The sequence below is a fragment of the Poeciliopsis prolifica genome, unplaced genomic scaffold (assembly GCF_027474105.1).
Source record: "Poeciliopsis prolifica strain line A6 unplaced genomic scaffold, Auburn_PproV2 SCAFFOLD005, whole genome shotgun sequence".
Taxonomy (NCBI): Eukaryota; Metazoa; Chordata; class Actinopteri; order Cyprinodontiformes; family Poeciliidae; genus Poeciliopsis; species Poeciliopsis prolifica.
The window spans coordinates 708,587-727,510 of NW_026562380.1; the positions used below are offsets into that span (position 1 = coordinate 708,587).

The 18,924-nt window shown below is 39.6% G+C and overlaps 1 protein-coding gene across 2 annotated transcripts in view; it reads right to left on the reverse strand.

The window, feature by feature from the left end:
* LOC129359605 (inositol polyphosphate-5-phosphatase A-like) overlaps window positions 1–18,924 on the reverse strand; it is a 151,743-nt gene that overhangs the window by 64,277 nt on the left and 68,542 nt on the right. For both annotated transcript variants that reach the window (XM_055029349.1, XM_055029348.1), the window contains exons 5-6: window positions 6,098–6,161; window positions 3,812–3,921 (exon numbers count right to left, since the gene is read on the reverse strand). In XM_055029349.1, the coding sequence (XP_054885324.1) occupies window positions 3,812–3,921; window positions 6,098–6,161 (174 nt within the window). The remainder of the gene's footprint in view (window positions 1–3,811; window positions 3,922–6,097; window positions 6,162–18,924) is intronic.

Genomic DNA, 18,924 nt, shown 5'->3' on the forward strand with positions numbered 1-18,924 from the left:
TCTGGGAATGGCTCCAAGGCCATTTCCAAACCATCTGAAGTTCAGCACTGCGCTTTGATGAAGGCTATTCACAAGGGAAAAAATGTTAAAACAGCTGCTAATCTTCTTAAAGTCTAATTTCAGTCTCAGAAATGGGAATTTTTTTTTGTTTCATCTTAAATGCAAAATTTATATATTTTTATACAGTTTTGGCTTAATAACTGCTTTGAATATGTTTATCTTTCAGCAACTGGCATTTTTGAAGTTTGTGTATTACAGTTAATGATTCATTGTTTACTAAACAAGGTGACGATTATTTGACTAATAGATAAATCACGATTAATCCAATTAATGTGATGTACTTCTATTTTTCAGAGATTTAATGTGGATCTGTTGTTGTGTTTGGGTGCCAAAATGGGATTTTCATCATTTGTGGGTTGGTATGTGTAATTTTAAAACAGCTACAAGCCATTCTTTTTATCCCACAACTAAAAACTACACAACTGTGACTACAGACATTTTTTTTAAATGTCAGGATTTATTAGAAGAGCCTCACAACACCCTCCTATGACTATTTCCTGGTCCATCTCTTTTGATTCTTTGACCTTTTGTATATTCCAGCTGAAAGCCTGACCCCCATAAATAACATTATGGCAGGATGATGTTTGGAAGGGGGTGGGAGTGTTTTAGTGGTGCAGGACAGAAATGCACAGCCAGTAATAAGTAATACACACAAACACTGATTGATTTGAGCCTCGGTAGACGATCACATCTATCCTTATTCCATCATCTTGCAAGGGGCCCCACTAAATAACAGAAGGGCCCCACACAGGGTTTACAGCCGCAAAGCGACTCCCTGCAGCAGAGTTTACTCGCCTTCTATTTGCGAAAATGAGCTCGGCAAGCCTTCATCTCGACATTAGCCTCTCATTTGAGAGCTCCTCGCCGTCTCATGGATCACGCCTGTCACGGAGGACGGCATCCGTGTCACAGGTGTCTTGTCTGGTGATAAACGCGGCGAGCGTTTTACAAGCGACGCCGCTTTAAATGACTTCATCTCCTTAACGTAAACATGAATCACGGCGGAGGGAGGGGAGGAAACAGGAAGGAAGTTAACTTCCATGGAGGTCTGAACTTTAAAGTAATCAAAGTGCTGAAACAGAAGCTTACTACAGGGGGCACTAAAAGGTTATAAAAAGTTGGTGCTTTTATGGACGCACTGATGGTGCCAAACAACAAACTCATATAGATGTTGATCTACAGCCTGTCTGTTCATTTCTTCCTTTCTCTCACTTATTTTCCCCCCTCCTCGCCTGTGTAAAACAATCAATACCAAGGGCACATTAAGGTCTGGGTCGTATACTTTATTTATATTAGGCAATGACAAATCCTTATGATGCAGTGGCTTTTGGACGCACGTAGCGCCAAAGGAGTATTTACATTCAGTCCCACGGGGGAAGGTGGAGATGGACGGAACAACGGAGAACGACAAGACGTCCAAATCCATCACAGAGGCCTTTCAAAAGAAATGCGCCCCATGATTTGGGCCAATTCCGTTTTATTCAGCATTTCAATAAATATCCTCCTTTCTGTCTTTCTTGTTGCCTTGTTGCTACGACTCAGGAGCCGGTTGTGAAAAAGAAGTGATGGCCTGCATTATTGCTTTTTTACACCGATTAAATTCAATTTACCATAAACACCTCAATTGTTTATTTGTCATTTGATTCTCCGACTGAAAATTTTATTTTATTTTGTTTAAATACAGCTGTGCTGTATTATTTTAAACTTTGTTTGAGGACGTTTGTGGATCAGCCGATTTCGATTTCTTTCTCTCTGGTTCAAAACACATGAAAACTGAAGAAGTTAATCTGAAGTGAATCATTTCACTGAACACAGATTCTTTAAAGCACCATTTAAGATCTGAGTCATTCTAGTGCTGTTTTGGCTTCAGGAACACCTTAAAAATAAACCAGCTCAAAATGTTTAATAAATGAACAAATCAAACCTGAACTGAACTTTTGACTAATCTTGAAAAAATAAAACAAATCCTAAAATATTGCTGACATTTGATGAGGACGTTATGATGAACTGAATGGATCGTCAACCCCATAACATACAACAATAAAAATAATCAGCAATTTATTGAGTCTTTTTTTAAAGAGTAGAAATAATTGTTACTTTTCTTTTGCTTGGTTATGTTAGTTGCTATTTTCTGTGATTGAGGCATTTCTTCTTTAGACAGTGATCCTCCTATTATTTCTTTATTCTGGATGCTGTGCAGCTGGAAGGACGTTTGCTCCTTTTTACAGAGATCCAAAGAGCGGTTGTTGTAACTGGATGTCACTTCTGGTGGAACAGATGAAGAAGACGACAGGAAGTGGTAGAAGGATGATGACAGGGATTTTTTTAATGACTTATCACGTGAACAAACTTATTTGTGTGAGATTTTAATTGTTTTTCTTAGTTATTGGAAAAATGGCAATCGCAAAATTGTGTTTTTTTACATCAGCGGAATATTGACAAAGTTTTGCGCAGATTTGTGATAGTGACCCAGCTGATGATAACAGACTGTTGAAAATGATTCCCACTCATCTGAGGGCTCATGACAGTCCTTGTGATGTTTCCTTGTAAAGGTAAGACATGGACACCTGAGTCGTCACTCTGTACTGTAATCTTCATCAGAAGGTAGAAATCAGCTCCTCCTTTAACATTTGTCGCCAAAGTTCCTCCTCAGATCTCAAGCTGTGTGAGCCCCAAAACTAAAACGATTCGTTTTGGACTCCGCACGGCGTCCCCTCCGATCCAACAACCCTCCCCGTACATCCCTTCTCTGGAGTAATGGGATTCCTCAAAGCTGCAGATGGATGGCAAATCTAGGCAGTTTCATCTACTAAAAGAGGGCATAAATCAGCGGTGGAGGAAGCGGGGACGAGGCAGGGGTTATCACCAGTCTGCCTCCCTCATGAGAGCTTTGCATTAAAGCATTAGTGAAATTAATTCATCTTTCATAAGAGGTTTGAGCAGTATCTGTGATCTATGATAACAACCAATTTCTCACTACGGAGGGGTCGTAGGAGGAGGGAGAAAGAGAGGGAGGGGGAAAATACTCTGCGACCCTGATAGACTACACAAATCTGCTCTTTTTAAATGGGCTAACATTATGTGGAGTGGTGCTCTCTGGAGCATCATCCCAGATTCATACGCAGGCTGGGGAAGAGGCATCTATCACGGGCCAAAACTTTTCTCATCTGCTTGCCCCACACACACGCACGTGCTCCCACTCATCCTTTTCACGCTGTTTCTGGGCCTTTGTCGTTAATGTTTTCACTCCTTAATTGTTTCTAGATCAGGAGATCCTGAAGCTGCTTCTGTGGATCTCTAGGATGTACAATGAGATAGTGGGGGAGTGCGCATGTGTGGATGTGTGTGTGTTTTTGGGGTCCTAAAGTGTGTGAAAGAGACGGAAATTGAGGGGAAGTGTGTGAAGGGGCCGTATCCATCTGTTTTGCATATATTCGCGGAGGCGGCCGTCGGAGCATGGTTGACGGATGAGTGGGGAGCGCAGGGATGACACGAGGGCCGCCGTGCTCTTTATTACTACATCAGCACTGCGGCACTGTGCGTGCGGCTTGCCGTCTGACAGGAAAACCAAACACAGCGGAGCGATCAGCGGGAAGCAACCAGGACCTTTTTTTTTTTAGGTGTAATTCATGTTCAAACTGAGCATGCATATGAAAAATAAAACTTTTTTTAATCCAAAATGATGGAAAAACAACAATAATATTTAGTTAAAAAAAGTATTCATGTGTTTATGAACTTTATTTCTTCCCACCTGTGGAAAGAAGTCCGCTGGGAACTTCTCCTTCTGCACCATGGGTAACGATAACCGATCCGGGCTCATTATGCCGACATCCCTCCCGATCACCTTCCGAAATTTGCCGTCTGAAGAGGAAGAAGAGGAGGAGGAAGAGGTGAGACAGAGAAGGACAGGAGGGGGAAGAAGTGAAGGAGAAAAACGGTGAAAAAAAGAGAGAAATGTCACAAAAAAACTGGTTTACATTTGGAGACTTCACGAGTGAGTGGCAACTGCACCACCTGCTGGCAAGACTGAAGAACTTCAGGAAAAGAATTAAAATGAGCTTTTTAAAATGTGAATAAAATATTTAATGCCTGTGAAGGAAGGATAAACAGTTTAATAAGTGATGATATATCTAATAAAACAGTTGCATTGATCTCATAATATGAAGCCAAAATTAAAACATGGACTCTCTTAAATCAAGCAAAACAAAACCATTTCTTAAAAAATGAACAACACATACCAAGAGTAAAATGTTGTGTTTACATGATATGAAGAATATAGTCAATTTGGATTTTTTTTTTTTTCGGTGTATCGTGAGACATATCTTGTCAGAAAAGAAACATAAAGAGGAGCATTAATCTGGTTGCATAAGTGTTCAAACCCCAAATCAATCTTTTGATTAAATTTCATCAGTATCACAAGATGGTAAAATAACTGTAACATGTGATGAATGGATGAATGGCACAGAATGTTGGGAAATGAAAGTTTGGACTGATTATTAGTTTGTGGTCATCCAATTGAAAAATACTTTGTTTGGAATCTGTTTGAATGGAATTAAATGTAATAACTCATTTCATCCAAGCATCTTCGAAGAAAAATTGTGGTTTGCGATGTTGCGGATCTGAAGAATATCCTGTAGCAGTCAGTGTTCCAACTAAAAATGAAGGAACCTCTGACTGAAGACTTTTGACGTATGACAGTCTCGTTAATGTCACGAAATGCTAACAGCTCAATATTTAGGCAACTCAAAATTCCACAGTAACATGTTCTGCTTGACACCAGCACTGCTAATCCACCTTATTTGCTTTTGCTGCTTCATTTTGAATCTCTTTCTGGCCAAGAGTTCCTCCTTTTCTCTGTGCTCTGCATACATGAAGCCTGTGTTTCAACTCTTCTGTGATTTGGAGGTTGTAGTTTAGGTATAATGTGAGCTAATCAGCTGCTCCCAATTATAAAAACAATACTTTGCTGCCACGGTTACAACAAACCGGTCAGCTATCCAAAAGTAGATATGTCATTTCAAAATGTCTTCCAGCTGCAGGTGTAATCCAAAAGCAGAGGAAACAATAGTATAAACCTGCAACGCCTTAACCGAAGGCCAAATTAGATCTCAAGTCAAACTTTCATTTTTCAGCAACAAAACGATGCTAAATATAAATCCAATGAAATATTGACGTCAACAGGAGAAGATGAATGTCTTTGGGGGGGATGGTCCAGACGGTGTTCAGAACCGAATCTGACTTTAGGGTTGTGGAAAAGACGTGTTGTCACAATCTGAGTGGACAAAACAGTCTGTCACTCAGACAGACGTTTCTGGGATGCCGACAGACGACAACCAAACACAATGTGACAACTAAATCAAAAAAGAAAGGTGTAGTTGTTGCGTTGCATTCCAGCCTGCAAAAGCCAACCCATAACATATTTTACCAAGTTGAAAAATAATTTACGGTTACTTTTAATTAGAATTTATTTGTCTTTTCCCAAGGGACACAAACCCAGATAAGAGTTAAATTACAGAGAAGCCGAGTAAAATGGTTATTATTTTAACATTTAACATTTTCATTCCACTCCAGAAAATGATCAAAATATAAAATTTCTGACTGAAGTTCTTCTTCTGCCTGTAGATGTGCGTGACCCCTCCCCCACGCCGCCGCCCTGTCCTTCACTGGTGCTAAAGCTGATCTGATGTCTAATAGGAAGTGAGGCGCCTCCACATCTATATCCTTTCTTTAATTAGCGCGGTCGCCGGACCCCGAGGCCCTCTGACACGGCGGGCTGATGAGACCGCTGTAACTGTCCAATAACTTGTAGAACGCCATTACCGGCAGCCCCGAAACTGTATGAATTAAATCCTAATATTAATAAGCATTACCATCCGGTCCTGCTGCCTCCGTATTATCTCAAGAGCCAATCTTAGCTGACTGGTTCTGATGGAAGCAAGAATAGACGGTAAATGGGATTGACACAAGGATTCATTTCTAGGGATTGGTGATGTATCTGTGGTGTGTGCTGGAGGTGTGTGTATGTGTGTGATCTCACCATCGAAATCAAACTCGGAGACGCTTTTCACAGACTCATGGATAAAGTAAAAACTTCCAAGAGCCTGCAGAGAGAGAAGAGGAAACAATGTTAGAAGGAATTAAAGGACTGACTGAAACATTTAGAATAAATACAAAAAGATCAGCAGGAATTCAGGACAAATCTTTATTTAATGATCAAAACTTAAACACGGAGCCTTCATAAGCGGTCGGTCCGTCAGTAAACAAATGGACGGACGGAGATTGCCACAGCTTGTTCAGGCCCAACACGATGTCAGGTTGAAAAGACGTCAGCAATGCCGCAACTATTGCTCAACATTAATGTGATTAATTAGCTCAAGTTTAAAACAGCTGCCGTTCTTCATAGTGAGTTTAAAACCTTCAGCCTGTCCCTCTAATTAAACCACTGACTTCATAAGGTTGGCAACGTGGCCGGACAGACCCAGTCCACCAGAACCGCTACACACCATCAGCTGCACAGCGACAGGTGCAGCGTCCTGCCAGTACAGTACACTTCCCCTTTTTTCTGCACTCCTCCAATGCAACAATTTACCCTTTCAGAGCACACATTCAGATGGACTTTTCAATGAGCAAAGATCAACTTCAATAGGCTTAAAATCTTAATTTTGCCTCCGAACAATCAGGAAACTTTCCCAGTCGGTGGACGAGCCAATCAAAGTCTGTGGGAAGAAGTGGGAGAGCGGCAATGGGGGGGATTTGATGCGGTTCACACTCCACTACACTGCTTTCTGTTGGCCTCTTTACATTTAGGGCAAATGGAGGCTAAGCTCAAGCTCAATCCCCTGTGTCTTTGAGATAGCAGACCTTTGGCTCAGGATAAGTCTCTGTCCTGCTCCCCCTTATCCCCCCCAGCCACCACCAACACCCCCGAGCAAACACTGGGGCGAAGGCTGGTGAGTCAGATCTACTGGAAAGAGCTGATCCAACAAAATAAAAACAGAACAGAGGACACAAACAGCTAAGTTTGATGCAAATATGAAAATATTCATGAATAAAAATAATAATTTCAAGGAGAGATGCATCAGTCCAGTATTAATATTTATATCAGTCCTGATATTAAAAAGGTATAAAGATAAGCCTGTTGCAATAAGCAATTAATCAAATGCTAAATCAAGATGAGCTTGATCAATTCAATTCTGATGACTATTATTTTTTCTAAAGAAAAACTATCAATTATTTTTTCTACAGCAATTGCAGAGGCTTTACATGTATCTGTCGATCGCCAATTTCCCAAAATTAAGGAAATCCAGGTCAAATTATTGGTGCATACCTAACTGGAATGGTCTAGTCAAAGCACAGGCCTAAATCCAATTGAGAATCTGTGGCAAGACGTCAAGGCTGATGCTCAAACATGTTCTCCCTCTGAGATGAAAAGGTTCCACACAGTATTGACTGAAGAGCACTAAAATTGAGGAATTTATTCATGAAACATTTGGAAATTATGTGCAATTTATCTGTCATTTTACAATCAAACACTACTTCATGTACTGAATTAGACATGTGATCAATAACAGAATATTCAATACATAGTCCTCCTCTGACATCACACTTCTGGGATCCTTTGTATCTGGCAGCCATCTTGGTAGGTTCTCGTAACAAACTGACATTTATTGTTTTTTGTTGTTAAATGACAATAAACAAGCCACAGTCTTACAGCTAAGTCTTGCCTCATTCCTATATAACTTATAAACAACTGTAAGGCCTTAAACTTATTTTTTTCTCATATTCTTTCTTCCTGTTGGCCTTGAAGTCATGGTTCATCTATGCTTTGTGCTGTCAAGACAGGCTTCAGCTGCTCAACCTCTCATGGCTCTCTAAACAAGGTTGGTGGAATCAACTAACTCGCTCACGCTTTGGTTGCCTAGCAACAACCGGTTGAGTAACTGGCGCAGCAGCAGTTTAAGGTTCCACCACTGTGCTTCACAGCAACTTGAAAAATAAAAAAATAATGATGTGGAGTGAAAACTGTGGCAGTTTGGCAATATTTCAAATATTTAAATCAAACATTATCAATACTGACTTCTTCAATCATGTTAAGTTTTTTAGCCATGTTGTCTGTTGCATACAATCCAAAGAACTTAGGTTTGTAACATAACAAAAATCAGAAATGGTGCAAAAAGGGTGAATACTTTTGTAAGGCTGCGTGTATGATAAGGGGAGAAGAGCTAAAGGAAAAAAATCAAGAGGCATGAGGCAGGATTTTATCTTTTCTCGTCTTTTTCTACGCGGGGGACGGCGTTCCTCTGCATTATTTATGTTCGCCGGCACATCTTGAGATTAAACATTTGCTGATTTGTCAAAAGCACAAACATGAGGTCCTGCCCATCTCCTTGACATATAAGTTCAGCCGACACAAAACACCATCGTGCATTTAATTGATGAGAACTGCGGCTGGTGACCCGAACCTCCGCCGCGCCACCCACCCACCCACTCCCCTTCCCCTTCGTCATTCCCTCTTCCCAGCCGTGATGGAGGAAGGCGAGACTCAAGGTCAAAACTTCACCGCGGAGGGAGAGCGGCTTCCAGGAAGGCGGCCGCTGCGCTTTATTTGTGTTCGCTTCTCTTTATGTTGTCTTTCACCTTAAAGGTGCCAACACCAGACTGGGAGATAAATAGGAAAACACAGGCAGGGAGGGAGATGGGTGCCATTTGTCAAGGCGGTGGCACCGTGCTAAGTGCTGTTGTTTATGGGAATTTTTCAGAGGCTGGTGAAGCAAAAATAAAGAGACAAAGGGTGCATATCTTTTTAAATAACAAATTAAACTGCACTCTGCAATTTATCTGACGGGTCCAAGCACAGTTGATCGGTAGAAAATGGATGGACTTCACATGTATGAGACTCTTATGGTATATTGTTAACCTTGAAAAAAGTCCACAGACGTAAAATTTACAGGAAAAAGGATAACATGATGTAACTGCTTTTAATTTCAGGTTGAAACAGTTTTTCCTACTGCTGAAAAATATTAGGGCATATTGTGGTTAAAATAATAATTTTAAAAATTGCATAATTATTCAAGTTTTCGTGAAAAGATTTAGCATTTTTGTATGGTCTGTTTTATACAACAGAGTAGGTTACTGTGAAATAAAGAAAAAAATACATTTTTATCAAAAAGTCCTTTTTCTCCCACGTGGTATTATTATTCATTGAATATCTAAGTGTTTACATCTTAATCTGCACCTTTATCAGTGAAAAATTATCATTCCTTTTTTGCAAAAACAACTTCTGAATGTCCAAAAAATATTTTTAAATATCTAAAATGAATCTAGAAGGTTTCAATTGTTAGATAAAATTCTACTCTTCTGGGGTATATGAAATTTTCCCTTTCCTTGTTGCTTCTTTAAAATGCCTTTGGACAAAATGCAGTTTGGAAAGACACACCAGTATTTAAATATATAACAATGTAGTACATTAAAGGTGGCTAGGAGTACACAGCAACAAGTGGGGGAGGAGCAGTAGTCTATGACACAGCAAGAGAAAACTCTCGGCTTTTGAACCATAGGAATGCTATTTCTAAGAATTTCAGCAGCTTGGGGCCTTTTTTCAATTTGGTACAACCAGAAACGGACTTTGTCTACATGTAAATGACATTTTTCTGTTTCATTGTAAACAATACAAAGATCTAAATTATCGCAAAATAGAAAATTTAACAAGAATTTTCCTAAAGCATTTTAAAAATTAAAAATGCTCAATGTGTATATTTCGGAGGAAGGTGGCGTTTCTGTAGGATATTCAGATCAGACGACTATGACCAAAATTAATATGACACCGGCTAAATCAATTATCAAACAAATGATAAACAGCCGTGCCTAAGTGGCTACCCGTGTAATCGCAGAAATCTACTTAACCCCAACCCTCATAAATATTCATTTGACGCTGGGGTTCTGAACCCAGCAGCCACCAGGCTCCTTCCTCCTCCTCCTGCTCCTCTTCCTCACTCCTGCACTCTTCATGAAGGAGCCATTATATTAGCGAGGGCCACAATTAATCCATTTCTCTCCTTGCATGACAGCCTCAAAATATTCATTAGGGCCGGACTGCGCTGACAGGCCGTGCTTATCTCTTACCAGTGGCTTTACAATGGCCGCGTCAAACGTATGTTTGTCACGTCCCTCTTTATTGATTAGCTGCCAGATTCACTTGAAATAATTAAAAGATTATTTTACATATTTATAAACCTCACTGCCACGGCGCCTACTTAATTTTCCATTAGCAAAATGCAGTCTATTAAGTGCGCTGTGAGGGCCGAGGGGGGAGCAGGTGAGGGGAAATGAGTAATCGCTATAATTGTAGACAGAAAGACAATAACCGCGCCATAAAAGCTGGGATTTTATGACCTGTTCTGCCAATGCTATCTCTTATCACAAGTCATGTCGGCTCACAGATAAGGACACACTGACACAAGCCTGGCTTTGTGCACCACTCTGTGTGTATGTGTGTGTGTGTGTGTGTGTGTGTGTGTGTGTGTGTGGATGTGTGTGGCTGACATTTCCAAAAGCCCAGCAGATACGAGCTGAACAAGTCCCAATAGACTGGCCGGTGGAAAATAGAGACTTGAAAGCAGCAGTACATAGCCCGCATACTTTGCTCCGCTGAATGTTTCATCAATACCAGAGGTTGCAAAAAGCGCCGCGGGCCGGCAGGGAGAACCAGGTGTTCTCTGACCCCCGCATAGATTTTCTGCATTTAATGTGAAAAATGAGCCATAAAGCCAACATAAAAGTAATAATTTTTCCTCAAGGTCTCGCCTACAATCTGCGCTCAGGGAAGAGTGGTCAGTCCCACGGGGGCCGACACACTCCGGTGTCATGGCGGTGTCACCGTGAGACTTCAGAGGGTAATGCTCTGTCGCCCCTGCAGATGCTCAGTCTCAGTGGTGAGGGCCCAAAAAGGTTTAAAGTGGAAAAATGTCTTGGATTTAACAGGCAAAGTAACAGCTATCACTGAAGTCATCTCTATAAAAACAGGAGTTGGCAGTTTCGTCAGAAAGACGTCATCAGTAGATGTGTTTTTATTACAAATGTGCAAAAATCTTTGGCTTTAGTGATCTAATGTTGATAAAATACAATTTCAGAATTGCAATGTTTCCATTTATTAAGAAATGAAAATAAAATTACATGTGAGTAAACTTATTCAAAAGGTACGTTTTTAAAAAACTTGGCAGTGACGGATGTAAACAGTTACATGAAATATATTCATAAGTCAGACATGATGCTAGCTCTGATCTATCAGCAATTAGAGAAGTTGGCGTCTTATTCAGGCATTGGTGAGGCTACGTGTGTGGCATTTTGGGAAAAATGTAGACGCCGATTCGATGCAATCAAATGACACACAGCTGTACAACGGTTGTCTGGAACAATAAGAAATCATCGTCCTCCTTCCTGTCATCGTCTTTGTCATTTTTCCCAGTAGTAATATCTGGCTTTTGATCACGTGACTTGTGTATTGAAAAAAAAAAGTTTCCATTGGAGTTCTGCAAAATTTTGATAAGTCCAAAACAAAACAGTCCAATCTATTGCAAAAACAAGGGTTTATATATATATATATATATATATATATATATATATATATAAAAATTGACATGTTTTCATTAGGCAAATTTATGTTGGTAATATCAATTTGTGCAATTCTAAAGTTAATGGAAACATGGTTACTGAGATAATAGAAGCATTGGTTAAAGGGTGCAAAACAGTAGAGTCTATAGAGTGGCAATGGTTTGAGAAAATGCAACAACTCAAGAGCTGCACCCAGACTACTCAGCATGATAAACGTTTAAGTTTATGACAAAATAATTAGAAAAAGACTGAAGTGTGTCTGAAAGAGTTGAAGGAGAAAGTCTCTCCTGTCTAAAAAGAAAATAATTTTGGTTTGTGCCACTTCTGGAGAAAACCAAACATAACAATTGTCAAACATAGTGCTAGAAGAATGATGATTTGAGCTTGTTTGGAAGTAAACTTCCAGCGTTTCAAACTGGACTTTCTAGGCAAACAAACTAGAGTAAGACTAAAGAGGACTAAACGAGGCTGGTGTGAATGCACCCTAAATGCTGCTCATGCTGCCACCATTCTGCCACTTTAACAAATGTTATGTCAGAAAGGTCAAACAGCACTGATTAATAGATTCATAATATCCACAAAAGTCATCAGAGATTATTATTCATCTAAATGACTCAAAAGCCACATCTTTCTGATGTGGAGAATCCAAAGCTCTGCTGAAGCCCCTATTGATATGCAGGATCTTGGCCCCAAACTGCACCTTCACAGGAGCCTCTCTGCACAAACAGCCTGTTTGTCATCCCAGCAAGGAATACACCATGGCACTAAAGTGTGCAGCATCAATAGATGGCTTGCTCTTTTCTTCCAGTCCAGAGATACAGATGGAGAAGCTTTAGTATTTTTTGCCACTCCAGAGCCCAGCAGCCTTCCCAAACTGCCATATGTGTTTGCCAAGCACCTCTCACCTCCCCGCCTTGCAGTGCCATTGATTGAGTATTCAGAGTATTGAGCCACAGTGTCTATTATTCATCGGCTGCCGGGTAGGCCTGACTGGATACACAGACAAAACTCTCATTAAAACTTCTTCTGTCACTTCCTGTGATTTGAAAGCGGCCTCCGTCAGGGGCCTGGAGAGACACTCGTCTCTGGGGGACTTGAGGGGGTGCCAGGGGCTCTGGGGAAGAACGGAAAGGACTGCACTCTACAAAGAGGAAACAAGTTAATGTGAATTTACCTAATTACAAGGTAATTACAACTAAGATTAGATTTACTTTCCTTCTCCAATGAGGAAAATAACGTGCAAAGCTTGAGAGAAAATTGCTTTATACCACAAATTAGGATTTAAACTGATCCTGTACAATTTGTGACACCAGGTAGATTAGCCGTTTTAACCCCTTTTTTATCAATACTAACCCAAAGCAGTGCATTATGGCCACTGTACTAAATGCTACATTTGCATTGCAAAAACGCAAAATCAAGTATTTTTCAAATTGTTAGAGCAACTATTTCAGAATACATGAAAGTAGACAAAACTAACTTACAACTAACTTATAAGCAAAATAAATACACTTGTTTTACATCAAAATTTCTTGAATATAGAAAAGTTCTGGTTCCACTGGCAGATTTTTTTTCTCTTGTAACAAGATATTTTTTCCTATAAAAAGAGAAAAAAATCTGCCAGTACAACTAGCGCTTTTACATCTGTAAAAATATAAAATGTAAATATAAATCTTTATGAAAAGTTGATTGTAAGTTAGTTTCAACTTTTTTTTAGCACAAATTATGAGCTAAACTCTGGTTTGAACAAATTTAGTTCATCAAATTTATTTATAAAGTTTTTTAACACCAGCCAAAACTGAATTAGTCCTGAACATCAGTGATAAATAACATAACCCCCCAAAAAATTAAGCTATAATGATTTAAAAGCTCAAGCACAATAAAACGATGCAGTTAAACAGATAAACAGATAATTATATACAATTATTTCTATAATTGAGTCATCAAATTACCGATTAAACAATTATTTAGCTAGAAAAATAAATATTTGAAAGAGAAAATGCTAATGAATTTTTTTTTTAATAAGAAAAAAATTTTTGCAATAAGATTCAAACACCTGTAGATTGAAGTATGAAAAATCTTTTTAAGTGTAAAAATAGATGAGAAATAAAACATTTCACATTAAATTAAAAAGCAAACTTAAATTGAGCCATTTGTAAACGTTGCCTTGGTAATTAAATGATTGCTCAAAGATCCATGAAAGGATGAAGGCAACACATCAGGTAAGTTTTTAATGAGGGAACATTATAACATGATGCAAAGCTAAACAAAAGTTGATTTTGCATAATACTGTACCTTTAACAAAAAGGCTGGATTGAACGTTGGCATAAATCATTTTCACCAGTTAGGACATTGCTGCCTTTTTTATATAAAAGAATAAATAAATGAGTTCAGACATTTTATTTTTCTGTTGATTAGCAGTGATATCCAACATGCATCAGAGGACATTTATTCAAACCCGTCTCTCACTAAAAAAACGAGGTGCTGTTACTGTATGTATCAAAGATATTTAACAAAGTTATCAAAGTCTTCCATCAGAATTAAGCTGAAGGGGGAAAAAATCCAGCATTATACCCAAGATGCTTTAAAGTCTGAGTCATATCATGTACACTCGTATTCACTTTGTTTCTGGTTTTTTTTTTTTTTTTTGATGAATGTCGCTGCTGTGATGGTTTTATTGCTTTAGACCCCTCTGCCGGGCAGGTTAGAGGAGCGACTGGACGACTGATGAGCGTGGCAGGAAATTGGCAGATGGAAGCATCCATTTCACTGCTAATTAGGGGGTCCAGAAGCCCGCCGACTGACAGGGTTCAACTGGGCAATGTAGTGCCTGCCAGCTCCCATCCCGAGCGCTTTATAAAACGCTCTTTAATTCCCCGGCACAATATCATTAACTTTGTAAGTGGATGAACACAATGGACAAGCAATTTAATTAACTTCTACCATTGAATGTTGGAGGGGAGACTAAATGAAATTAATGCACAATATTTCCCAGGGAGGCAGCCAACCTTGGGAGTCGGTCTGGATTGTTGGCAGGTCAGGCGCTGCTGTGGGTTTGGCCAATTATGCCTTGTTTAGACCCATCCATAATATTTTCCTCAAAAGAAAATAAAATCAGTGGTTTTTAGATCAATCATGAGCGTGTGTCGCTCTGCATTCTGGGAGATTTTAGAATAATGAAGTGGAAGCCCGGAAACGGTCCGCCAAAAGCCTTGAAAGTCAACTGGGCTGAAAAATCATAACTGATCCGTGGAGCTGCGGGGGTTCACGTGCAAGAGACGATCAATAAATGGCTCTGTGGAGGTTGGGATTGGGAAATAAAACCCGACAGATAATTTTGTTTTTTTTATTTTATTTTTTTTACACTTACGTTGTTGTTGAGTTTCATTCAGATCCTCAAAGGTTGAAGATTCTTTCATGGTGGAGAAAACCCAGCACATCAGTAAATATCAGCCAACTTATTAAAATTATTAAAACACATAGTATTGATAAAGCGGTTTTGAAAAAAATTATGTTTTCATAAAAATTCTATTGTAAATGTTATGTCAAAAATAATTTATCGCCTCTCCAACAAACTATGCTAAAGTCTATTATTGCATTACAGAAATCATATTAGTGCTGCCTTGCTTTTTTATTTTTTACTTACCTTTATTTTACCAGGATAAAAATCCATTGAGGTTAAAAATCTCTTTTTCAATAATGTTCTGGCAAAGGAGCAGCAACAATTAACACATGTTTGAATGTCTTCTGGTTTTTATGTCTTAGTCTTTGAGGGTTGATAGGCCTACTTGCCATCACCCTAATCATTAGTTCCCGTTACAGACAGTCAGATTCAAGACAGGGCTTTGACTGGGCCACTCCAAAACGAGAATGCTGCCTCCACGTTTACGAATTGTGTTGTGACAATGAAAATATTGCTGGGGTATGAACAGTTTTGGGCTTATATAATGGTTTAGTGTAACTGACTGCAGAGCTGTAAATTGCTGCCATTAAAAGGAGAAGTTTAATAAAATGGAGAGCTTTAAAACATCTTTCCGCCTCCTGGTTTACCCAGCTCACGATTCAGACGCTTCGGATCCTTGATGAAGCTCAGGTCAAAATGGAGCGGCCAACAATTAAATTAAGATGCATGCGTGACCTCCAAACTTCGTTTAACGTCCATTCATTAAAAACAGCAAAGAGAAATATGGAGACAATTAAAGGTTCTGAGAAGAAATTTAGTTTGCTAACAAGGTCAACTTCTCAGCACTAAGTGTATCGGACATCTGCGAGTGGGCATGAAAAGACCTTTCTTCCTTCCTCGCAGGAAGAGCGTCTTCTAAAAGCAATCTTCAAATGACCCGCTGATCTGGGGGCTCGCATAAATAGTCACTTTCTCTAAACGACGATGCTGTCTTGGCTCGACAAAATCATCATTTTAAAAGGGGATATGAAGATGATGAATATTTGCCTTATTAGATTGTTGCTAAAAATGAAAAATCAAAGTCTGTACAACGAAGATACCCATTAGTAATTAAAATGACATTACCTCCTCCCTGCATTCTCTGCCACTGCTTGCTTGCCAAAGCCATTATTCAATTGTTTCAGATGTCGGGGGTACAAAGTCTTTAATATACTTATGCTCATTAATGTAAATCATATTTGGCTATGGATGTCCAATAATCAAAAAGAATATTTCAACTTGTAATTTCCCATCTATAAAAGCATTCCCATTAGCGAAGGAGGCTCCATGGAAACGACAGCTCCTTGAGCTCATTGATTTTCTTCTTCTTCTTCTTTTCATTTTTTTCTTTCTTTCTTCATTCCTCCATTTTGGAAAGGCTGCTAATGTTGTCATGGACTGTTCATCAATCTATATTTTTATCTGATTCAATAACGTGCCTATTCATGCGGTCTCATTTGTGAAGGAATTGATTAAATTAGGATTATACAGGCTGTGGGGAGGCTGGAAGCAATATAATTTTAACTGATTACTGGAATCAGATAAAGAAGTTTGAAAAAGTTTGTTGACTGAAAGTACAACTTATTTATTTCAATTCATTCTTTTCAGTAGGCTTTAAGTGACATGTGATCCAAAGGAAAAGTTTGTTACTGATGATGGTGGCAACAACTATCTATGTCTAAAGGGCTACGCAGCATCCACATGTTTCAACAAGTCAAATTTAAGACTTTTTAAAGACCTTTTTGATGCCACCTTGTATGAAGTTTCAGACCAAAACCCTTTAAATGTAGGAAATGATTGGGACATAGGTAGAAGCTTTTTGCTTCTCATGTTAAACTTTCAAGCATCTTAAGCCTCATAATACCTAACTTAAAGTATTTTAGCACCAAATGAACCCAGCTTCATATAGGTTGGTGATGGATGGATGGTTGAATGGATAGATGAATGAATGGATGGACAGATGGATGGATGATTAGATGGATGGACGCACGGACGGATGGACGCACGGACGGATGGATGGGTGCTGGGTTAAGTATCTGGTTTCAGACTCATCATGTATCTCAGTTTCTGCTCGGCTGCAGGGTTCGGCTCCCTCTGCTGGCCGCCACAGGCATTGTAGCGAGTTACTCCTGGCTGTCCAGTGAGTCGCTGCTCTTTAGCTCTAGAATCTATTATTTGTTTGCTACATTTCAGTGGCGCTACTTCATCACATGCCTCCCAAACTTATCTCTAGAGCCTCCTCCTTCCTCAGCAAGCGCACAACTCTTCCTAAACAACAAAAACCAGTGTAAATCATGACCATGAAACATCTATAGAATATGGCCGCTTCCCGGCCTGCCGCATCTCTGTGGACAGAGATTCGATAGCGCCTCTGTGGAGTCCAGGCCACCGCGCCAGAGGAGAAGGTTCAGTTTCAGGGTCATGTTCAGAAAAATATTTTTTTCTTCCTTTCTACCCCCTGGGATGTATAAAAAAATAAGCAGCTTTCTGTCTGTGTGCTGTCTGGGTATGAGCAGAGGCGTTCTCGGAGCACAACAGTGAGCACGGGAGCGTGAAGCTTTAGACGAGTCTGCAGGAGCACATGCGGCAGCTCGTCTCGGGCTAAGACGGCCGTCCGGTGCCTCTTTGTGGCCTTCTTTGTCTTTATGTAAAAACCAATGCTCTCCAATGATGTGTTATGTAAAATTCCCAGAGGCTTGATTTAAATGGTTGGATATCCTCCATGCTAGCTTAGTTATACTCCAGTGCATCGGCCCTGAGAGCGCAGGGACGCTGCATAAAAAGCAAATGTAAATGCAGCCTCAGCTTCTTAGATAACAAGAAATTATGTCATGCCTTTTTCGTCTTATTGTATTATTATAATAATAAATAAAAAAGAGGGACTTTTCTCGCGCAGATGTTTCTTTTTATCCGTACAATCTCTGCATCCGGGCTTTAAAAAGACAGCTTTAAAAAAAAAAACACAACTGCCGGTCCCGGTGCCAGGAGCGAAAGTGGCAGCAAACCCACGTCTGCTTTGCTGTAAACATCTCACAAGCAGAAAATGTGGGAGGAAAAGAGGATTTGGATGGGGGCCCATGCAGGCATGTCTGCAGCAGGTTGCATGGGTGAGAGCTCCACCCATGACCAGGTGCCACCTCATCCTTTATCACCCCACCACAATGTGGATCTGCTTTGTCTCAGTCTGTGCAGGTGCCTTTACAGGCAATATTATTCAGAAACCTTAAATATTTACATGTTTTACAAACACAAACTGCAATCAGGGTCCCCCAAATCAAATTTAAGACTTTTTAAGACCACTAATAATCTGTGTGATGGCAAAAATGTACAAAAGGAAACTGCATCTTCATAGAAGTCCCAATTGTATTACTCAAAATACATGTTACAATATCCAACCGAGTGGCAATAAACTGACATTTACCAATATTAGACACCAAAAACCTGACAAGAGTTTATTAGTGGCTAGTTAGCGAGTTAGCGGTAGCTGCAACTGCCTCAAGTCACACAACGTAATGACTCAAACTTTTGCCATGAGAAGAATAAACTGAATGAGATGAAATAGTTCTGCCACAACAAAATTTAAGGCCTGTGATTAACATATTTAAGGCCTGCTTAGATTTTTCCAAACAGTGTAAGACATTTTACATTCTTAATTTTAGATACATAAATTCATGACTCTTTTAGGATGTGTGGCATTTTGTTAATGTGTTTTAGGAATTTATGTGATGTACATAATTGTAGAGTTGGAGGAAAAGAATCCCTCCAAGAACTTTTGCAGAACTTTTTGAGAACTTTTGCAGCCAGTTCTTACTTAC